A 15,282-nucleotide genomic window follows, 5' to 3' on the forward strand; every position below is an offset into this window, starting at 1 on the left:
TCGTGTAGCTTAGCTGCCGTTTCACTTCTTGGCTTATCGACTTTTATTTGAGCATTATTTCAGAATTAATAATTCAATTCCGAGACGCTGAAAGTGGAGCAGGCCAAAGACGATTTTGCCTGGGGAGCCGTTGGAAACTTTTCAATTTGGGCGTTTCCTTCCTCGTCCTGACCCGCATCTCGGCAGCCGAATCTCGAATTCCGATTGATTCATTTGTGTGTCAACTGCACTACACAACGACCGTTCCCATTGTGGACGCTGTAAATCTTTTGTTGCACTGGCGTCACCGTCTCCATCTCGCCACCTCGCCAACCACCACCCACTTTTTGTATTAACAATTCCGGCAAAGTGCTCCTCCAGCTAGCTCAGCCGGCTCTGCCCACTTTCATCTATTTTAATAAAGTTAAAAGCCACCCAAAAATGGCTCGAGCTCTGTTACACTGAAAGAAAAAATGGAACAAATCCCTATGATGTGTAGATAATTTATGCAAAGTTTAGTCTCTTCTTGATCTTCTTTGCAAAAGCTGTAACTTGCCTTAATTTTCCTTCCTAGTTACACCTTTCTAATAGATATCGAATAACAAAGTTTCTTCGTGTAGACCGGCAGTCTGGGCGTCCTTTTGGATGCTTGACACATTGCCAGTCGCTCCTTGCAGCTACAGCAGAGGATTCCAAAATTTAAAACAGTTTTTTGGTTATATTTACCGGTTTAGTATATTAGAGAGTGGCTGCTCCGCTCGGGAAAATCCTTGCCGAGGGAGGGAAAAGCGGAGAAAGCAAAAGGGAAAGCAGCACACACAGTCATTCATAAACATGGAGAATGGGCTCCTGGCTTCTCCCGCTTCTGCCAAGTCAGCCAGTTGAGTTTTTCCAGTTGCACTTTTCACTGCTCCTAGTTCACACTGTTTCCAAGCTCTCCATCTCCGCGTCCTTTGTCCTTTCCTCCTGTCCTCCTGCTGGCAAGTGGAAAGTGCTTACATTTTTCTGGCAGCGGAAATGCATATTGCTTCCGGCCTTTTATTCATTTCCCCTTTGCATTTTTTGCGCATTTGCCTCTGCTGCTTCGCTGCTCCTGCAGCTCCTGCTGGCCAACTATTCCAAAGGCTTGCCTGCTATCCGAGTTTTGTTTTTTTGGAGGCAGAGGGATGGGGCTTCAGGTTTTGGGAGCCCCGTCGAGGGGCTCTTTACAAATTTTTATGCTGCGGTCATGCCAAAATGCATTGTAAATGGAAGAAGCCCTCCATGCGTGTGTGTGTGTGTGCTCGTGTCCGTATGTCTGCTCAGTGTAAATAAGTTTTGAGTTTGTCTTTCGCTGATGTCGACCGCACACGGTCCTCCCATTCACTCTCTCCTCTTCGGAAGGCCAGTGCGAAGAATCAGCGGGAAAAAACTGCAGATTGTTATGGCTGTCAGGACCCGGACGGAGCTACGAGACACTAAGCGAAAAGCTCTTTGGTTCTTATGGGAATATTTTACATTATCAAATACACAAGTCCGAAAACAGCCCTTACCTCGATATTCCAACTTTTCTTCTGTTTCTTTCATTTAGCATTGCCATGTTCAGAACATACTAATGAGGAGGTATACCTTTTCCATTTGAAGGCAACACAAAAAAACGAAATCTTCTTAGATAACATACATCAAAGAGCGCATTCCGAGGCCCTTGGCTTGCTTTGAGAGCCCGCTTCGATGTTCCGAATTCCAACATCAACATTACCGACACCATATCCAGTTCTCGAACAACATGACCCGTACATTTCCTTTTATGGCGGTCTAATTTAAATTTTTCCAGTGCAACACGGCTTCAGTGCCAAATTTCACACACAGATACTGAGCGGTTTCCCTTGGTTTTTTTTCTCTCGTTTTTCGCCTTTTTTCGACTCGACTCGCTTTTCTCCTGACTGCTGATGATGTTTTTGTCGTTACGCTTTGTGTGGCGTCGTTGGCTGGAGCTGATGTGTTTCTGCGGGTCAGAGGTCAGGGGTCAGCTCCTCAGTAGAGGGCTGCCAGAGAGGGTATCGCCACGATGCGAGGCCCCTCCTGCAGGCCATCATTCGAGAGTGCTACACTAGAATTAATCTTTGTCAAACGGCGTGGCTTTCGAGTCCAGATGAGAGCCTCCGCCACATGGCAATTGAGATACATTGACTGGGTCTGGACTGCAAATCGAAGGACCAATAGCGACTCGAATGCCAGGACCAGGATACGTGCACTATCTGTCGATCGAGTTGGACAGGCCTAAGCCGGCAATTCCGCATGCCTCTTACACGGCCAAAAGCAACCCTTTCTGCCATTTCGCCCTCCTCCATTCTCCTCCATCCCCGTCAGGCAGCTCATATGCATAACGTTCTCTGAATTTTGCCCTTGCCAAGGCCCAGCAAACAAATTTGCAACCAAAGTGCTTCGCTCCGTGCACATTGGCACATTTTTAATACACTCCACTCCCTTCTGAGTGGGTGGGCGTGAGTCCGGGGGGAGGGTGTGCACGCCGAAAAATCGTGCAGGATGTTCTTCCTTCTGCTTTTGAAACTACACAAAGTTCAAAGTTCATTTTAACTGATTGCGGATTTGACTAGCCTAAGAGAAGTCCTTGAAGGGTGGATCTGATGTAAGCTGCTTTCTATTAATTCACGATGAATCTTACGTTTTTTATTTGTTAATAGAATATTTAAAAATTTGCAAGAGCCCTTCAGCGATTATTAATGGATTTCGAAGCCGAAACTTTTTCTCTCAGGGTGAAAGGTTCCGAGTAAGTAAGTCTAATCTCGTTCCGCACACAGAGTCGCCTTCTTCCTCGACAGTGGCCCTCCCAGTAACACGTGTCTGGTAGTTTTCAAGTGCTTGCAGCTTGATTTGATGTAATTTATTGAAAATTTATACAAATTTGTGCTTGTCTTTGCACAATAGCCCTCGTGCCCAAGACCCCAGACTACCAAGACTACCATCCCACCGTGGCCCACCATGGCCACCCAAGGCCTCTCATCCTTCGTCTGAACTCGTTTGTACTCTGTTATTGGCAAAAACTCGAACCGAGCCGGGAGTGTTGTGCATGTGGGTCACGTAGCCATGTGACTTATACGAAATGCAAATGAAATAGTATATTCGGGGGGTGGCCGAGTACCCTGTGTATCCTGTGAGCCCTGTGTCACGGGTGCAAGTGGCAAACTGCCCACATTCGCTGGGCCAACGGAGTCCGGCTGCCGTGTCCGTGGACACTTTGTGTGCCATGGCCATAGAATTCCAAATCCATGCCAGCAGCTGTAATAGAATTGGTTCTCTTTCGCTGTTTCTTCTGGCTTGCATAAGATAAATGTGCGAATTTGCGCCAAGTGAAAGTGTTTTTGATAAATGTGCGAGGGACTACGGCTCCAATCGTAAATCGTGCCATCGAAGGACGCCCAGTGATCCTTTGATTATTCAACACAACAGCGGCCGGAGGTCCTTTAAGGAACTCCGAGTGGACCGAGTGTTGGCTGGCGATTTCCCGACTCCATGGCTACGCCAGCTTCCCATTGTCCGCCGTTCGATATTTGTGCCATCCACACTTGTCCAGTTTGGTGTTCCACGGTCCTTCGTCCTCCCACTCGCCTGCTTTATGATTTCGTTTGATTGTTTGGTTGCTGGCGCTACTTTGTTGCTATTCTAACCCAGCTGACTGTCTGCAACTTTGCTGATTTCATTGCTTGATTTCCTCTCGTTGATGCCCTGCCATGGGTTCCATAAGACATTCCAAATCAGAGTTTAAAGTAAACGTCCCTTGAGGCGTACTTATAAGTTTCCTCAGGCTCACATTGGTGATGTAAGCAGTAAGTTTCTCAGCTTTAAACACTTCTTATTTGTGGTACCAAAACAAAAACTATTTTTGCCAGAGAGGGTATTTTTGAAATCGAAATTCCTTGCTTAGTTTCCTGCTCTCTCCTCCTTTTATTTTCCATTTCAATTTCGTTAAGTTCTGCGCTTCTGGTGTCTGTCTTGGCTTTTCCTCGGCAGATACGTGTGGGTTTACGCTCGGACTCCATAATAGAATTATTTGTATCAAATTGTGGCAACCGAAAAAATGAAAGGGAAGTGGGGCAGGAAGACAGCCAGGCAGCAGCAACACCAACGCACTCTAACACAATTGGAAACTTGCACAAAGGCATTTTTATTCGCCTATGCCTGGGCATTGAAGCCCAGAAAGCAGCGCCCGGAATTGAATTAAAGTTGCCATTTTTTTTGCCCGCTTGGCTTATCTGGGCCGCAAACATTCTGCTGTGCTTTCTCCCCTTTGGCTTTCATTGGCAAAAAGTGTTGAGCTGTGAAAGTTGGCTCGCTGGCGCAGGGCGAAAGTAATTCTGAGTCTGAAGATTCCCAGGCCAACTGCAACTGCAACTGCTGCTGCTGCTGCTACTACTGCGCTGCTGCAGTGACAAATGAACTCGGGTCGGGGTCACCAGCCCAGTGAATCTGGAGCATATCTGGAGCATAACGAAGCTGCTGCTGCTGCTGCTGCGGCGGCGACTATTCGATTTTGGCATGCGAATGCAATCAGCACCTGGCCGCATTCCCTCGCCGCTCTAGTGTTGCTGTCGTTATGACACGGGCTTTTGTGATCAATATGTTTTCGAGGGCCCCACCTGCCACGCCTTGCAATTTGTTAGCATCACGGGGGCTCTTCCTCTTTCCACAGATAGCAACTGCTGACAGGAGTCCACCTCCATCCTCTGCACATCCTTTTTTCCCCAGCTGCTGACAAAGACGAATGGCAAGTGCGACGTTCGCGCAATCAGCGGCGGAATAATCAAAAATGAAAATAAGCATTGCATACTTCTGAGCGCTCCGCACGAGCACTGCGGCGAAAGGAAAAAGAAGGAAAATCGTTGCCATGGAAAAAAGGAGCACAAAATATTTGCTTGGGGATTTTCAATGAAGTATGTATTTATTAACCTTTTTGCGGTTAACATTTCAGGTGGTTTCAGCTGAAAAAATACCTTTTCTGGCTGCTTTACTCTGTCTCTTTCATTCCAACTTTAATTTAAGGGGAAGGTTACTTTTGACCTTTAATGTAAGTTTTTGCTGGATTTATTTTAAGAATTCCTTAAGATTCTAAAAATAACTGTTTTTTATGTTTTTAGGTCTATTATTTTCTTGATTCCAAAGACCAATAATAATAGACAAGAAAATGTCCTTCTGCGATAAGTGTTCCGTGTCTAATGTTTATTGGCATTTTCAAAAATAAGCAATAATTATCCTAATATATAGGGGTGGTTAAAAGGACACTGCTCTCGGTAACCACTGACTCCCCTTCATGCTCAGCTGTTCAGAAAAGCTGGTCCCCACCGCCCACAAATGTCATTTTGGCCCCATTCCCAGGCGATTGATTTATTGAGAGATTAATGCCAACGATTTCCTTTACTGCTGGCGCGTTAGTTTTTTTGCACTTTGCCATATTGGGGCCATGAAAGCGCTGCTGTCACTTCAATGTGCGGCTTTCTCCCAGTGAGCGAGTCTGGGTCTGTTTCCGGGTCTGGGATCGCTGCTCCTCCTTGGAAATCCTCGGCTTGCCGTCAGCGTACACATGAGTTATTGGCTCGATAGTGCAAACACTTGCAAGTGCGGGCAAGGGGCATATAAATACGTATGCATGTAGGCATCCGGGGTAAAACAAGACTTTGTATTGCACTGAAACATTCATAAGTTTCAGCGAGCCTCCAAATCAGCTGGGGGCCTCGGAACGCCTAACGAAGTTATGCAAATTCCAGCCCACTGTCGGCATGAATCTCAATTTTGGGGCCGCCAGCAAAACTTGGGCATCTTTTGATGTTTGCTCAATTAACATAGGCGAGAACCTCACAACCGCCGGGCCTGCAACACTTAAGCGGATTATGAATGGGACGGGCGGAGCGGATGGCAGAATGTCTGGCAGCCGTAAGTCGTGATTTTTTAATAGCTAAACTTCGGCAGCGCCGCGAAAAGCGAAATTTGCTGTGAGACGTGACTGATTCGCCGGGGAAACTCTCCCTACAATGGCTCGAACACAATGTTAGAGTCTATCTGGGAGATGCAGCAGCGCAGACCTATCTGCACAAATAAAGAGAAAACAAAAATTATACACTCAAAGTTGCCTCCCACTAAATTAACAAAAAGAGGAAAATAGAGTTTACATTTATAAGATAATCTTAAATGCGGTCTTCTGCCTTTACCAGTTAGAAACAAATTTGTTGATTTAAAACAACACAATTTTATAATCAATTTCGTTCAACAAATAGAATGGTTTTCTTGGAATTAATTGACTTTCTGTTTATTATTTTTTCCAGTGAGCTCTAGCCCACATCGTAAACTTTAGCAGATAGAGCTTTCCAAAACTTTCCAGCTATAGCCACGAAAAGAGTCCTTTTGCTCCTCCTTCCAAAATGTGGATTAATGTGAAGTGCCGAGCGCACCACATCGTTCACCTTGCCACACCGAGCAGCACACTTGGAAATGCTTAATTTGCTGCCAAATATACATATTCCCGCTATCTGCCGCCTTCCACGGCTAACCAGAAATGAGCTTCGATGAGCCCAAATAGTTTCGTATTTCACCCGAACCTTCGCTGCTAAGTGCTTGTCGCTCCAGGTCCCGTTCCTCAAGGTGCCGGTCCCCTGCAACGCTGCCACGTAACTTCATTAACGCTCCTAGCTGGCTACAGAGAAAGAAACGTATAGAACTCACTACTTTACCCTATGAAAGTGCTATATTATTTTTAGCCGATACTCGTAACAGATGATAAGAGATGCTTTATATTTTTCCGCAAACTCTCCAAATATATAAGAACAATGTAAAATTTATGCCAATATTGCTAGCCGTGTATCTGCTCGTTGCGGGTGTTGCATTTCATAGTTCCAGGCGCTAAATGCATTTCGGTTGCTCGACTTCTGAAGTACGTAGTGGAGGGGAGTGTGGCAGAGTGAAATGGTTGATGTGGCAGCCTATGGGTAATTTCGTACGCGGCGCCACCAGCCAAAGCAAAGTTTAATTAATTTTCCTGCGGCTTTTGGCTTCGGCGGCGGCAGCGGCGTCCTCGACGATGGCTCTTAAGTGGTTCTCCTCCGCCAGATGCTCCCTTTCGTGGCCGCAGGTTTTGTGTCTTTGTCAAAATACTGGAGCCTTGTATTTTCCAATTTTCGCTGCTCTTATTGCCTGCCTGCGGCCTTCTGACGGAATGGCAGTTCCAATTTAGCGCAAGCATCGGCAGTTCATTATCTCCAACAGCTACGCAAATTGACCGCTTTTGGCATAGTTGTAGAAATATATTTACCACAAAATTACACAAATCAAATGCATAATTCTGCTCTAATGCCCAACCGATGAACCTGCACAAAAAGATCAAATGTAGTGACAGCATTTGTTTTTAGATTTGCGAACCGCAACGCAATCAATTGCATCCAGACAGTCGGGGTGGGGATTCCAGACAGCCATCCGTCCTTCCTTCCATTCATCCATTCATCTATTCTCTTTGGGCATGTAGGAACGACCACAATAAAGCATGTAAGTGGATTAAACTCAACCACTCATTAAATTACGAGTGCGCAGCTATGAAGTGGGGACCACAGCAACCGCAAAAACATCCTTTGACTACGGGCCCCGTATTGATATGTCCTAATAACATAAATTGTCAAACAACCGAAAGGACATCATGCAAAGGGGCCAGCCCTGTGCGATTCAGGATTAGAGCCGTGAGTTCTCACGCTTTGACCACTTCTTCGACCGGCCCGCAAGTCAAAGGACCAAAGTGACTGGCCGAGATGTTCGCAGAAATATTCCATAAACTCAATGGATTTCCTGGCCATTAATGCGATTGTAGCACTGCCTGGAAAACCGCACCGTCAAGCAGCTTAAAGAACTGTCAGCTTTCCTCAAAGGCAATAACGCAGACGGACTTAAGGCCACCCACACTTTGAAAATATTCGTGAGACTTTGGATTTAGGAAAATGATTTCTTGCTTCAGAAATATTTGTAATTTAATATCAAGTTTTTTCTTTAAAATGCAGAACCATTTTCCATTTTTATTTTCCTGATAAATTCGATATATTTTGGAGAATGGTTAAAGGAGACCCACATTTTTTACGAGTGCCCAAGAATCTGGGAGAAGAGATGACTGGGGCAGCTACTGACGATGCGATTCAGTTATGGCCTCCCGAGTCAAGTGAATGGCAAAGGGTCCAAGTCATCCCGGATGTCAATGGACATATCAGTTAACGGCGCACCGCAAGAAAGTATCCACCGGGCAGTATCGGGGAAAAAATCCACAAAGGCACATCGGACTGCCAGATGCCACAAATGGTAAGAGGGAGGTATATGGCAAGTGGTTTGGGGCATAGGGTATGGGGTACAAGGTTTTACCCCCCACAGTTAGAGCTGCATCATTGCTGCCAGCTCGGCATATTGATTTTAGTTTTTTCCTTTCCTCTATGACTCCTTCTGGCATGTTTACCTTAACTATTTACGTTGACCTGTTGTGCTTGGACGCTCGTTATGAATACATTGTTTGCATATCGGAGACGGTGTACCGAGCAAGGACCAACTGAGTTCCTCACTTCAATTAAAAGTGGAAAGCCATTTCCGACACACTCCAGTGCTTTTGTTTCCCAACCAAGTATATTAAGTCAGGATGTTGGGCAATTAGAAAAACACATGCTTGCACCTTGTTAGTTGAGTTAAATCTTAATGAATTCAGGAGATCGTATCAGATATTTTCCAGCTAACAGTGCTTAGGTAAGTAATAACTGTGGCATTTCAAACCAGTTTTACTTTTCATTCAGAGAACTTTAACTTTGTAGCCCACTTCGATATGAAATGCTGTATGCGAAGAGGCAGGACAAAAGGCACCCCAACATTAATTGTCAGCTCCCTTAATTGCCCGTTTTCGTTGCACCAAAATCCGCAGCAGTTGCAGCAGCATAATAAAAAGTATCCGAGGCACACGAACGAGCCCCGGCCTAAGTTGGAATCGCGCTGCAGATTGCTGGGTCAGGTCAGGCCAGGCCAGGGATCTGGGATCTGGGAGTGGGATAGCCGGGTTAAGGCCGTCCGCTTGGCCAGAAGACCAGGCCTCCGAGCTCTGGGCTCTGTTCTCCGGTGCTGCAGTGGAGCTGACACGGTGACCTAAAGGCGACAACAGCCGCATGCAGAATGGAGCTCGGAGCACGGCAGAAGTGCACAGATAGAAAAGTTTTATGTTTACAGAATGAATAGCTTTATAAATTTTCTTTGATATTTCTCATACATGGTAGCTCCGGCAAACAGGAATGATAACCATATTGATTTTTGTCTTCTTCAAGTTAAGATATTGCAATTTGATAAAGCTTACGGAACCTTTAATAACCATATTAAGATTTCATTTTTTTCCGTGTGCCTACGGCAGCGACACAATGAAAGCGGCCCACAAACAACACACTGAAATTGTTTGCTTTGTGCCTTTGGCTGGCTGGTTGGGGAAAAGCCAGCAGTGCTAATAAACAATGGGCCACGGCTCGGAAAATGGAAAAATGGGTCCAAGAGGGGCCTGGGCAGACGCATCTGAGACTTCCTGGGCGCTGGTAGCTGTCGCTACTAGATGTTTTTAGCTGTTTTACGCTTTTAGGGCAATTTGGGGACAACGTGGCGTATGCGTGTCGTGTCTACTGTCTACGCTGCCTTTGCAGGTGTCAAGTGCCAAGTGTGTAGTTTACCGCAAAGTGCTGCCTGGCCTCTCTCGCTCCATGTCCTACAGTATGCCATACAGTGTGGCGTAGTATAGTATGTATGCATGTTTTAGTTTTCATAACCCGGAGCGCTAAAAAATACCAACAAAGGACATTTTCCATTCGAAAGCCACTGCGGCAGCTATAATGGCCACCGCATAACAGGCGCACACACACACACCCGAGACAGAGCAGGACCTTAAATTGTTCAATTCAAAGGCTTCTGCGGAGCATTTACGAGCGACACAGGAGCACACAACGAATCCCGGGTTAGGACCAAAGGGAAACTCGTTAAATGCCATGGCTGCCTCATGCATATATTGTTTGTGGCAGCATGTGAAGATGGGCCTCCATTTCTCCTCTGGAGGCGACTTCAAAAGGGAGTAAAAGTTTTCTTTGTCATCTATTAAGGCATTTCCTGCAAATGATTCAGCCACGCTGAAAACCTTTACTGGCTTCAAAGCAGAAAAAGTTGTCTTCAATGGGGAAGTTCGACTCGGAAAGGTTAGGATGTATCTACTTTAGAGGAGACTGAGCAGGCTGTAATCTTGCAAACAGTTTCCCTAACTCTGAGACTTTGTGTACCCGAGCCAACAAATTAATTAGTTTTCAACACTCGAGTTACTTTAAATGGCAATTCGTATAATTAATTTCGCACACATTGGCAGGAGAAGTGCAAAGCAAATCGAAATCAGCAGAGTGGTCGGAAGTGTTTGGTGTGCTAGGGCAGAAGCAAAAGGACCTGCTGGGCCAGGTCAGGGGTCACACATTCAGGACACATATCCAGATTCAGATTCTGATTCAGATCCAGAGCCATCGAGAGCCAGAGGAAGCAATTTTCCTGCCGAATGCGTCTGCACAAAGCGAAGATATTACAGAGTACACAGATACAGAGTGTGGGCACTGGGGTGTGGAGGCAGTGGTTAGCTTGTGGCCAGTCGACCAGGACTCCAAGGACTCGGTCCCTCAGTTCCCTGTGCAATCACTCAAACGGCTAAGAAATCAACTGCCAAAGTCATAAATTTTCGGTTTGCAAACTGAAAATTATTTCAGCATCATCCTTCTCCCTGTGCTGGCAAAAGTTAAATAATGCAAGGACTGCACAACATGTGGGTTTGTGAGGGTGGAGTGGGTGGTGGACGGTGGGTGCTATACTACTTCTACTGCCACTTTGACTGGGCCAGTGAAAAATTGTGCAGAAATATTTAAACTGCAATTCCAAAGCGATTTGTTTTATGGCCCCAATGCTCGAGCATTGTTTCGCCAGCACCCAGGACCTAAGCGCTCCGGATCCGGATGAGGATGCGGATGCGGATACGGATCGACTTCCGGTCTTCACTCCGCTGCACCCGGCGGCGCGGAAAACTTAACTCGGATTTGATGTGGCCAAGCAGCTGTTAATGTTGCATGATTTATGCCCCACCCATGCCGGGCAGCTCATTATATGCCACTAAATCAGGACTGCAAAAGCTGTGTGAGTTCGTCAATGTCGCCAGAAATTTTTGGCAAAACCAAGAGAGCGTCCTGCGAGGAGGATGTGTGGTCAATGCACTGCCACTTCCGGTTCCTCCACTTCCGGCCAGCGGTCGTAAATTTCACCCAGCCGCTTTGCATGTCCTCCAGTTTTGCAGTTTATTATTTTATCGGAGCGGAGTCTGCACTCCGTTGGAGCTGCCAATTGTCATCGCCAGCCTTCCAAGTCCGCGCTCGCATCCTGGCCATCCTGACAAGCCTTTGTCTGCCTTTGTATCCATTCAGCAGTGATTTGTTTGGCCGCCTGCAGTTGGCTTGTTTTTCTTGGCCACCGCGATAAATCAACACTTGCACCCTGCCTTTCGGTGACCCCAGCCGACTGGCCTGAGCTTTCGGATTACTATGCATTAGTACGAAATTAGAACTATTATATTTATGGCGCAAATAGTCCGCACATCATTCTGCACGGCCCAGGTAAAAGGCAAAAGCCAAAAGGGGTAGAGCAAAAAATAAAAGCGAAGAGGCAAAAACCATAAGCTCTTGCACTGTGGAAAAGGTAGTTAAGTAAACTAAGCTGTAAATTAAAACTGATATAATACTGCGCTTCAGAATTCAGAAGTCCTTACTAGAATATTTACTGATAAAGAGCCTTCTTGTCAATAATCCAATTTTAATCATAGCCTGGCTTCTCTCAGTGTATCCACAGAGCCATTAGACACGCCTAGCAGTCACTGTCTGGCGTTGGGCTGTAATAAAAACATAAAATGTTGCACATTATGCAAACAAACCCACATGCACAGTGGCTCCCACTCACACACACACTGGCACACGCTTAAGCTTTTGCGATGGCGCCGCATGTCTAACGGTTTCGTTCGCCATTTGCAAACACACACGCACATGCACACACAAGGACGAGGACGAGGACGCACACAGACACGGATGGATACCTTGTGCTAAGCAAACTTTAGGCCCTGCAGCCCGTGTATGAGCGAGAGCGAGCGAGTGTGTGTGAGTGTGCGGAGAACATTAAATTTATTTGAAATTATTATTATGCGCATTTACCTAACATTTGCATAACCGTCAACGGTTCGGAGGTTCTCTGTGGGCCAATTTGCGAGTGAAATGTGGCGGGAACTGGGGAACTGGGCCAAAGCAATGGCGAGAGCAGTAACAGGAGCAGGAGGAAGAGCCAACAGCTTATAATTTGATTGAAAAGTCCGCGAGGAGTGATCCAGAATGAATCTTCGCTGCGGCGATGATTTTTCGTTTTAAAGAGCACTCATCACGCCGCAGGACACTCGGCACACACTCTTACAAATATTTAACTGAGATATTTTGTCAACTGCTATGGCAAACAATATTATGCATTCGCTTAATGCGCTAGTTTATGGCTCCAACTGACCGGCATAAATAAGCAGCGGTGAAAAAATGAAAAATGGCAGCCAGCACAAAAAATATGAAAATAAAACATGGCGCATAAATTAAAAGCAATGCGCACTAGATTCGCCCACATTGCGCACACAAAGCTGCACACACATCGCAAAATTGTTTTAAATAATTAAATGCTGGCGCTGCACTTATTTACACCATTTACCGAGCTGTGTGCACTAGGTGTGCCTGGAAAACAACCTAACTGGCCGGGTCTTTCCAGCCTTGCAATGCCCTTTTAAGGTCAGCATACTTCTAGGCACCTTTATAGCTGATTTCATTTACTATTTTTGATATTTCTTTTATTTCAACTATTTCCCAAGTAAATCCTTTACATTGACAAGGGATATTTCTTAAGTTTAGGGTATGAACAAGTTGCTGATGCCGCAGCCCTTTGCCGAGTCTCTTCCACATGTTTGCGACTGAATGCTGGCATAGAGATGTTTTTATGTATGCCTTCACAACAATGAAATTATATAAATATTGCAAACAGGCAGTGTGGCTCGCTTTTGCTTTATTTTACTGGTCGTTCTTTTTATTGTGATCCGATGATATTTTGTGTGGCGTTCTCCCTGCCGAGGAGCTCTCCTCTAGAGGCCGCACAGTGTGAAGGAGTTGGAGAGGACGAAGGATTGCTGGATGGTCACATACTTCTCCCTGCCCTCGAAGTCCAAGTAGATGTCGAACTCCAGGTCGAAGATGCTGTGCTCGCTGGGTTTCATGGCGAACACGCCCTTGATGACCTCGCCCGACTTCACTGGCAGTGGGGTCTCCAGGTAGAACACAGTCTGGTTCCAGTGTGTCCAGGGAGCACTGGGCGACGTGCTAAAGCTAATCCTATGCGGACTCTTGCTGAAGCCCACATCGAAGTAGGCCACCAGGGCATGAACCCAACCATTTCGGGTGACCTTCAAGCTCGTAGAAGAATCGAAAGTTGGCGGATTGGCGGCACGCGGTATAAAGATCCAGCGATTTGACCAGGCACACCTTGCTCATCACCTGGCCGGCGGTCACGTGCTCCACCACCGCCTTCGATTCACATTTGCGGCGGATGGCCGACAGGTCGAAGCCGTGCACATCGTGCCAGAAGCCAAGATCCTGGTCCAGCCCCTTGATGGCCGCCAGATAAAGCTGGGCCGTGTCCGGAAAGATGTGCCCTCCGGCGGACAGCCACTTGTCCCGCGCAAATATTAGCGAGTCCAGCATATTCTCCGCAAACAGGCAGTGGCTGTGGCAAAACGGATTTGGGTTAAAGGTTATCGCTGGGGAATATAGCTCTGAGAAGTATAAATTAGGAAGTAAAATAGAGAAGAAAGTAAACTAAATGATTTTTTTACAATTTACTTCTTAGTTTATATTTACTTGCCCCATCCAGTCGCACACAATGATGTCCACCTTATCGATGTCGGAAGGCAGCTCAATGTCCTCCACTTTTCCGTGAATCACAGATATAACACTTCCGTACCCATTGTCCTGCACTATCCGATGGGCGAGGTCCGTAATGGTGGCCGCATCCACGGCAAAGACCTTCTTAGATCCCGCCTTGGCTGCAAACATCGAAAGGACACCCATGCCGCAGCCCACGTCCAACACAGTCTTTGGGGTCAAGGATCTCTAAGAGGAGCTCTTTGTTTTGGACACTACTCTACCCACCTTGTGCTTGAAGAACTCGTTGAGGAGGATGGCCTCGCGATATGCCTTCATTCGGACAGTGTCCTTCAGCAGCCATTCATGCACCTCAATGCGGCCATAAAGGCTGAAATAAACGGACTCCTGCTCGCGGCGATCCTTGTTGCGCTTAAGAGCCAAGTCCAGATTACGATCCGCACTGGCATACCCTTCTCCAGTCCCCAACATTTTTTCATAAGCAACTTCGGAACTTTACAAAATTTACAAAATACTTTCAACATAAATCTCACAGGTATATGGATGCCTAAGATTTGGCCTGACCCTGGAAAAATTTCTTATTTTGCTGGCTAGTTTTTCATAATTAATTCTTTAAATTACCGCCCACCGTACCCCGCACGTGCATTAACTAATTAAAAAGCTCATTAGCGTACATAAATCAGCGTTATGCAGACATTAATTTCATTATTACATCCAGGCAGCTCCGCTGACCTACTACTCCGGGACAAAGGACCATGATGAGCTGGACAAGCAAACAAGTTTGGAAGAGGAAGCCACCGGACGAGGGATATCATTCACTCCGCTGAAGACGGCGTCTTCGCCTTTCGTCATCCGTCCCATCCCCTGGACACCCCAGAAAACAATGTCTTCGTCTAGTCGGTCTCGCAATTATGGCCACACTGCTTCCGGACATTCCCAATTCGATTGCGGGAATGGGAATGCGAATGCGAATGGGACCGAGAAAGTGAAAAGCGAAGGATGCCCTTCCTCTCGCCGTCCCCGCATTTTGGTATGTATCGCCTTCAGCAGCAACAATTGCTGGATTCTGGATTCTGTATTCTGGATTCTTGACTTAAGCAGGGCACAGCAGAGCGTGAAAACATCATAAAGATGAGAAATTATTATCTGCTTCGCATCCAGGGGACAGGGGGAGCATTTAGCTGCTCTGTTAGCGGCCCTGAATGAAATATCACATCCTGCCGAGGAATAAAAATCAGCGTCGGTAAAAAATACACATAAGAGAAGTAAGCAGGAAGCATCCAGAGCTCGA

At 46.3% G+C, this 15,282-nt stretch overlaps 1 protein-coding gene across 1 annotated transcript; it reads right to left on the bottom strand.

Moving 5' to 3' along the window:
- Positions 1-13,113: 13,113 nt before the first annotated feature.
- LOC108110433 (protein arginine N-methyltransferase 8) lies at positions 13,114-14,462 on the bottom strand. The gene is given in 4 exon segments (XM_017219499.2): positions 13,114-13,519; positions 13,521-13,833; positions 13,972-14,201; positions 14,259-14,462. Coding segments are annotated over 4 exon segments (1,071 nt in total). The 3' UTR covers positions 13,114-13,195.
- Between the last annotated feature and the right edge of the window lie 820 nt (positions 14,463-15,282).

The sequence above is a fragment of the Drosophila eugracilis genome, unplaced genomic scaffold (assembly GCF_018153835.1).
Source record: "Drosophila eugracilis isolate 14026-0451.02 unplaced genomic scaffold, ASM1815383v1 contig_2152, whole genome shotgun sequence".
Taxonomy (NCBI): domain Eukaryota; kingdom Metazoa; phylum Arthropoda; class Insecta; order Diptera; family Drosophilidae; genus Drosophila; species Drosophila eugracilis.